The sequence below is a fragment of the Equus asinus genome, chromosome 6 (genome assembly GCF_041296235.1).
Source record: "Equus asinus isolate D_3611 breed Donkey chromosome 6, EquAss-T2T_v2, whole genome shotgun sequence".
NCBI classification, from domain to species: Eukaryota; Metazoa; Chordata; class Mammalia; order Perissodactyla; family Equidae; genus Equus; species Equus asinus.
The window spans coordinates 99,876,176-99,883,616 of record NC_091795.1 but is presented as its reverse complement, the minus strand read 5'-3'; the positions used below and the strand labels follow the sequence as shown (position 1 = coordinate 99,883,616).

Sequence of the window (7,441 nt, the reverse complement as noted above, 5' to 3'; positions counted from 1 at the left end):
ATCAGTGGTGAAATGCTTTGATCCCGTCCAATTTCCTCATTCTGAGCCTCCAGGACAGAGGCCCTGCTGGCTGCAGACCCGGAGCCCCGTCTAGTCGTCAAAGCCGTGCTGTGAAAATGAAAGGTGTGAAGCTGCAAACTTCACTGTGTGATTAGGGAAACCCCATGGACACAAGTGGATTACCAACTCAGGAGAGGGGGGACGACGCTTTGAAGTGACCACACCATCCATGGGAGGGACAGGCGGGGACTGTCCAAGGAACCCCAAGTGGCCCTCCACCCCACATCTGTCCTCCTCAGCCTCGGTCGGGGGCAGAAGGTGGGACATGGTGGAGAGAGCCCGGTGTCCCCGTCATTATCATCGTGCGGTCTGCACACACGTCAATCCCACAAACCCTCAGTTTACCGAAACGCTGAAGGCTTGTGTTCCCTCTGCCCCGACCAACGCAGAGGCGATGAAAGGTTAACTTTAACATGGAGGTTTTAATCCAGTTTAAAGAGTACTTCACACAACCCGCCCTTCTAAAACATGAGGTTGATTTGGGGTTTTTCTATGATTCTAACAAATTAGGTATAATCATCTCTCAGAATTGAGTAAAAAAATAACATCCTAGTTTTCTTGTTAAAATTCAAAAGCTTGATTGTAAAAGATTTATAGTAGGTGACATTAACCTAGAAATCTCACACTGAACAAACACTAACGCAGATGAAACGAACCATCTACACCTACGACCACGGAGACTCTACACGGAGCGCTTCACCGAACGCCGCGGCCCTCGACACACGGTGACTTCCAGCCACGAGCATGATTAAGGCAGTTCCTCCACTGGGAACAAGAAAGTGGGGGGAGCAACTGTGAGCGTCCCCGACACGAGGGCTTGTCCCCACAGCACTCTTCGCCTGGGGTGCTGGGACAAAGGTGTCTCCACCTGTCAGTCAGCTACCATCACACCTTCTTCTCAGGCAGGCGGGGCGTCGACTGAAAGCTGCCTAGAGTGGAAGCGCCAGGTCCAGGTCAGGCAGCTGAGGGCTGCGTGGGGGAGGTGGGACTCATTCGGGTAACTGTTGATGCGTGCGCTAACACAGGGCTACCGAACCACTCATCTCAAACCAGAGAAAAGGCATGTGATTTGTTCACATTTCCACAGTTGCTTCTACGTAAAAATCAGTTTTATAGTTCCTTTCATTAAAACATATTCTGATCAAATAATCTCGCAAAGGAAAGCTCGCCTAGCCTCAAGTCTAACAGAAAGGAAGGAGGAAACGATAGATTTTCCGCTGTCGTCACGTCCAGGACCGCCACAAGGGGCGCCAGCCGCAAGGGGCGCCCTAGGCTGACTGCGCCAAAAACTTCACGTACTGGCCCCGGGCCTCGAAGTGGTCAGCCGGCCGGTTGTACGCCGTCCACACCGGTTCTCCCACAAACAGCCGCATGGCCTTGACGTAGTTCTGCAAAACACACAAACACACCCAGCACCGCGTTAAACCAGCTGTCGAGACAGCCTCCCATGCTGTTTCATTCCTGTGTCTTAACACTTTAGTCACGTTTCATCCTCCGGAAGGACGTCAGCACCGGGAGCTCTGGCCAAGCTGAGAAGCCGGTGCCCAGGCAGCAAGAGTGTGGCTGCAGGGGTGGGCGCTGCGCTCTCCACGAACGCATCCCTGTGCGCCGACCCCTCCAGCCCACTCAGCCACCCCTTCCCGCATCCCCAGTACCATCTTCCTAAGAGTTCGCAGGGCCCTCGTGCTGATGACCAGGGAGGACAGCCTGGCATCGTGCTTCAGAATCAAAAATACTCATGCCTTTTAATCCAGTTTTCACTTTAGGAATTTATCCAACAGATAAACTCACTTAAGTGCAAAATGATAAATGCATAAGGTTATTCATTACAGCACCGTTTACAATAGCAAAGAACTGGAAACAATTCATAAACCCATCATAAGGGATCGTGCATTCGATGGACTAAATTCATGGTTAGATAATTAGGGAGCACCCAAGCATGGATGCCACACAGCTGTAAATAAGGGATGAGGCCCCACATACTGATCTGAAGCCATCCCCAAAGCATCGCAAGTGGAAAAAGGGAAACGCAGAACCATGAGCATCCTGTGTAAAAGGAGAAAGAATTCTGATCCTCTTTCGCCTGAATATGGAGGACACCTCTCTCAAAAGATTTTTAAAGACATAATGCTGGTTACTTTCAGGGAGAGAACAGGGGGGCCGGAGCACAGGGGTGGGAGGGAGGTTTTCACTGCACACCCTTCCAAATGTCTGAATTGTAAGTCGCCTGCCTTTATTTTCCATTCAAAAGTTATTCTTAAATCTCAGGTTTAGTCCAAATCACATCCAGAGAACCTAAGAACCATCTCATTGCTGTTGTTTGCCAATCTTAATGACTGTATTGCACGACTGTTAAGTTCCAAAACTGAAATGCTGTTAAAAAGGACAACGTAACAAGGGGCGTCCCGAAGCTGCAGGCCCAGAATTAGTAACAATGCGCTCTCCACGAGACAGGCGGGACTGCTTCCTGCTGACCCGCTCCGCCTCGACCTCGACAAGGTGGACACAGGAGCCCCAGCTCTCAGCCTCCAGCTGGACCTCTCCCGGGAGCAAAGGCGCAGGAGCCGCGAGCCGCGGCCGCGTGTGCTCAGAGGCACTCGGCCTCACGCAGCGGAGCGGGCAGTGTCACAAGTCTCCGATATCCGTGCACAGACCAGCCTCAAAGATAAACACGACTCTACCTTCTCATCCAGCGTGAAGCGGTGATAAATGCCTGCAGGCAGAGTTATCATGTCTCCTTTCTCCATGAAAATCCGGATCCACTTGTCCTCTTTATCTCTGACATCAAAGTAGCCGCTGCCCTCCAGGATGTAGCGGATCTCATCGTCCAGGTGCAAGTGCTCCTCGTAGAAGATCTTAATCTAGCGCAGAAGGGACATTCTCTAAGTCTACTGGAGACCATCGTGCACAGACCCAACCACTGGCCCACGCCTCCAAAGACCAGGACTGAGGTGGACAGAAATTCTCTCCATAGAAAGAAGTATTATAAGGATAAGGGGGCAGGAGCTAGAATATTTTATGAAAACTACCAACAAACTAGCAGTAAAAGAATTAAGACTTACACAGCACTTACCATGTCCCAGACAAGATTCTAAATAGTTTACATATAATAACTTACATAGGTGCTATCTGTCATCCCCAGTGACAGATGAGGGAATGGTGGCACAGAGAGGCTAGGACCCTGGCCCAACATCACACAGCTTGGATGTGTAGAGTCGAGTCACCCACACAGACATCCTGGCTCCTGGCAGTCATACTGATCACACACACACATGCAGTCACGCTGATCACACTGGCAGGTTAGAAGCCACATGAAAATCTGAGGAAGGCAGTCCCCGTCTCAATAAACGAACACTTTCCATCTGTTCAAATCTACTTCTGCCTTTATCCTCCTAACGTTTAATAATAAAAATATTCAAACATGCATTACTCTGATACAAAACCCAAACGAAGACATAAAAGAAAAAAGAAAGAAAACTGTGTTTATTAGAAGTGAACATAATGACTCTCCTTTTCATATAATTTAGAGTTCCCTTACCTTTTCTTCATAATTTGGCAGTTTATCTTTGCATATGGTTATGATATCCATCCAGGAGTAGTTTCTCTCTTTTCGGATCTTTTCTAATTCTGGATCATTCTCATACTTGTCGGCATCCAGCTAAAAGTGTTTACACAACAAAAGGAGGTCACACCAATGCAAGGAGACAGAAACATCCTCTTTCTGGATCTCCAGGATGATTATACTTCTAAATTCTCACCTTCTTCCCCTCCCCATTCCCCTCCCCTCCTTCCCTGTCTCTTTCAATGGTTTTCCCTTTCTCCGTAACAGCTAAAAATAACAACGGTGTATTTAATTCCTGCTCCCATCTTTCCAGCAGGCCTTTCTGGGGGATTCTAGTTCACATTTCTAGTCCCAACGCCATGAGCCTAGGCACAGCCCTCATCACCTCCAGCCCACGCAGGGTGCACTCTCTCCACCATGTCCCACTCCTCCATCACCAGTCCACCCCCTCGGGTCTAACCAATCTCTCTATGGCGTCTCCTCAGTCAGCTCATTTCCAGGCCCTCAGACCTACAAACATAACGCAAGTTCTTTATGCTGGGAGAAGCAGCTTCCATTGTCTGACTTCAGGGGCCTTTCCGACTCCTCTGTCCCTATTTCCTGTTTCAAAAAAAAAATCTACATTCTAAAGCAAACAGGACCATTTGCTACTCTTCACAAATACTTGATGCTCCACATCCCCACACCCTTGGTCTTGACAGCTTCCTCCGCCTAGAAAGCCCTTTCACCACTGTCATTCATCACAATCCTATCTATTGTTTAAGGTCTAATTTTAATGTCACCTCTTCGGGAAGCACTCCCCTAGGGCCCCCGCCAGAGTTAATCTGAACTCCTACTTCAAACTATCAGCAATGAACTTGGCGTACTTTGCCTTCTGTTGCAATAAAATGCATCTTATCACAACGGCTGAACAGCAAACTCCAGGATATCTCAAAGTACTAGTCATCGATCCATTATTTCTACAAAGACTCCCCAAATTAGCAAATCCACCGCCACATGACATGCACACGGCTGCTCCACAGCACAACAATCGACTTCAGATTGAGCATGTGTGTAGAAGGGCCAGCTCTCCCTCTCCAGGCCCCCGCACCAAGAGCGCACACGCAAAGTGCGACACCTGCTCCCACTGGTCAAGAATGGGTATTATCAAGACGGCACAGACAAATACACAGGACACCAAAACCAGAGTAAACAGTTTTATTTTGGCAGCCCTCGACTCACCATCCAGAGGGGAACTAGAAGGCAGAAGTGGGTCTGACTCTATGGAATAACAGAAGATGCCTTTTAAAACGTCTTATTTTATCCTTTGGATCATTCAGAAGCTGCCCAGCACGTCACTCTTGCTCTTAAACTGTCAGGTACACAATGGAAGGCCCGCAGTGCAGTCACTTGACCCTTCTGATTGTCTGGATTGCAAATAAATTATTTTATCATAAAACAAAACTTATTTGCCTCTCATGATAGACATTATTTACCACTTGACTGCTTCGAGGACGGTAACTTCCAGTAGGTTGTGTTAAATCTTAGCCCAAGAAAAGATATATACTATGTAAGGATTAACAGGCACACGAAATGAAACTCGTGTTTCCCTCAGAGAGGAAGCCCTTCCGACGCCAAGAAGCCTAGACTGGCGACCTCCACTCCAAGTGCACAGGGGCCGTCACCTCCGGTCTCAGAAGGACCAGGTCATCCAGGGACCCGTCCGCTGGCCCTCGCTCTGATCCCCTCCCGGGGGACCGCGGGGCTGCGGAGTCCGCCGCGCGTGTATCCCTCGCTCCGGGCGGGCTGGGCACCCACGTGGGCACCCACGCCTCACCAGGCTCGGGGGGACGGCACGCGGCCCCGCGCTCGCCAGAAGGTGGGTGCACCGCACAAGGGGCCTGGAGGAACCCTAAACCCTCCTGCCGCGCCCCGTGTGGGCCCCTAACTCAGCCGCGTCCTTCCCGCACGCCCCGGCCGAGCCGGACCCCGCCCGTCCCAACACGGCCCCGGCCTAGAACTGCGGCAGCAACGGACTCGCCAGCTCCGACACCCTCTCCAGACTCCGCACCCCGGCCACCCGGCCCCGCGACTGAGCATGCGCACCACGCCCCTGCCCCGACCTTCTGGCCCCGCGGCCGAGCCTGCGCACCGCGCCCCGACCCCGACGACCCAGCCCCTCAGCCGAGCATGCGCAGCGCGCTCAGACGGCCGAGAGCCGAGCATGCGCAGCGCCCTCAGACCGCCGAGAGCCGAGCGTGCGCGGCGCGCCACGGCCGCTGGACCCCGCTAGCCGTGGCTTGGGGTGTGCGCGGGAGCTCGGGGGACCTGAGGGGCGACGTCTCCCGCCCGCCCACCCCGGGCGCGCCCCGTCCCCGCGTACCTTCCAGTAATAGACCCCGAGCCGGCGCAGCTGCTCCAGGCCGACCGGGCGGTCGGGCTCCGCGCGGTGGGGCCGCCGCGGGTCGTCGTCGGCCTCGTCCATGTACCAGGCCTGCACCATGGTCGGGCCGGCGCCGCGAGCCCCGGGTGCACCCTGCCTGTCTTCGGACCGCACTGGTGGCGCTCGGCCCGCGCCCCGACCTCGGTCCGCCCCGCCCACCGGCCGGCGGGCGGTGGGCGGGGCGGGCCTTTCTCCGGACCCCGCGGGAGGGGCGCGTGCCCGGGCGCGCGCGGTCCCCGGCTCGAAGGCCCCGAGTGGGACGGGCTGCGCTTCCCCTGCGGCGCGGGGCGGGCTGGACGGCAGGTGCCGAGGCTCCGGGCCTGGTCCCCGGGGCTGGTCGCCGCTCCGCTCGGGGCGGCTCGGCGCGCTGGCCTGGGGATGCTCCAGAGGCTGGACCACAGCGGGCCAAGGACCGTCTGTCCCCGTCACTCCGTGGCGGGACGCCGCTTATCGTTCACGAGACGAAGCGGGAATCTGGACGGGGGGTGTTGCCCTGTCCTAGGTAAACGGGGGCGGCCCGAGTCTTCGCTAAGTCATAAGGGGAAGAGGCGTCTCTGCAGAACACAGGGTGGGGGCATGCTTGGCGTCACCGCACGGGTGCACGGGGCCAGGTGAAATGACCACCACACGACTGCCTCATGGTTGGCGCCACAGTCTCCTTGGACGTGCAAAACAGTCTTGTGAAATAAACAATTTATATTTTACAGGAAAGAAAGCAAATTCCAGGGGAGAAAAGGTGATTTTATTAAACTCCTGCAGGCGATATGGGGCACAGCTGTGGCTGGAAGCCAGCTCAAGTCACCACAGAGAACCCAGGTCTCCCCCAGGGTGGTAGCGCTCCTCCTGTCCATTCCCCCGATTTTTGCAGCATCAACAGTGCAGCCCTGCCCTGTGGTTTCACATCGCCTCCTTACCCCTTTTCATCCCATCTCCCTTCCCCACATAGCAGTGTGTGACGTCCTAGAATAAAACAAGCTTCCGTTTCCCAATCCTTGAATTTCTAACCAGTTTAGCTCATAAGAAAGAAATTTTAAAAATACAGCTGCTTAATCATCCAGGTTTATCTTTTCAAAGCAATCAGCCAAAAAAGATCAGATTTTCTCAGAGATTCACCCGTCTCTCTAACAGGGAATCTAGTAACTGGAAAACCAACAGGATTTAAACTAGATTGTTTCAAGACGGCACAACTCCGAAGCATAGAGTCGACTCTGGAACTTCCAGAAACACCGTACAGAAAGCACACACATTTCATTTCTGTGCTCTTGCTCCAATCGCTCTGCAAGTACTGTACCCACATCCTCCTTAGACAGCCTGCCTCTCCAACTCTACTTGACCAGTTACTGCCCATCCTTCAAGATTCCCCCTGAGACTGTTGCCCATTTTTCTGCTGTGCTTTA

At 53.3% G+C, this 7,441-nt stretch overlaps 1 protein-coding gene across 1 annotated transcript; it reads right to left on the bottom strand.

Moving 5' to 3' along the window:
* Window positions 1–462: 462 nt before the first annotated feature.
* On the bottom strand, window positions 463–6,217 carry ADI1 (acireductone dioxygenase 1). The gene is made up of 4 exons (XM_044771870.2): window positions 5,985–6,217; window positions 3,599–3,718; window positions 2,742–2,921; window positions 463–1,448 (listed from the first exon to the last, which is right to left on the bottom strand). Exons 1-4 carry the CDS (start codon window positions 6,102–6,104, stop codon window positions 1,329–1,331), a joined length of 540 nt encoding a protein of 179 aa, XP_044627805.1. The 5' UTR covers window positions 6,105–6,217; the 3' UTR covers window positions 463–1,328.
* Between the last annotated feature and the right edge of the window lie 1,224 nt (window positions 6,218–7,441).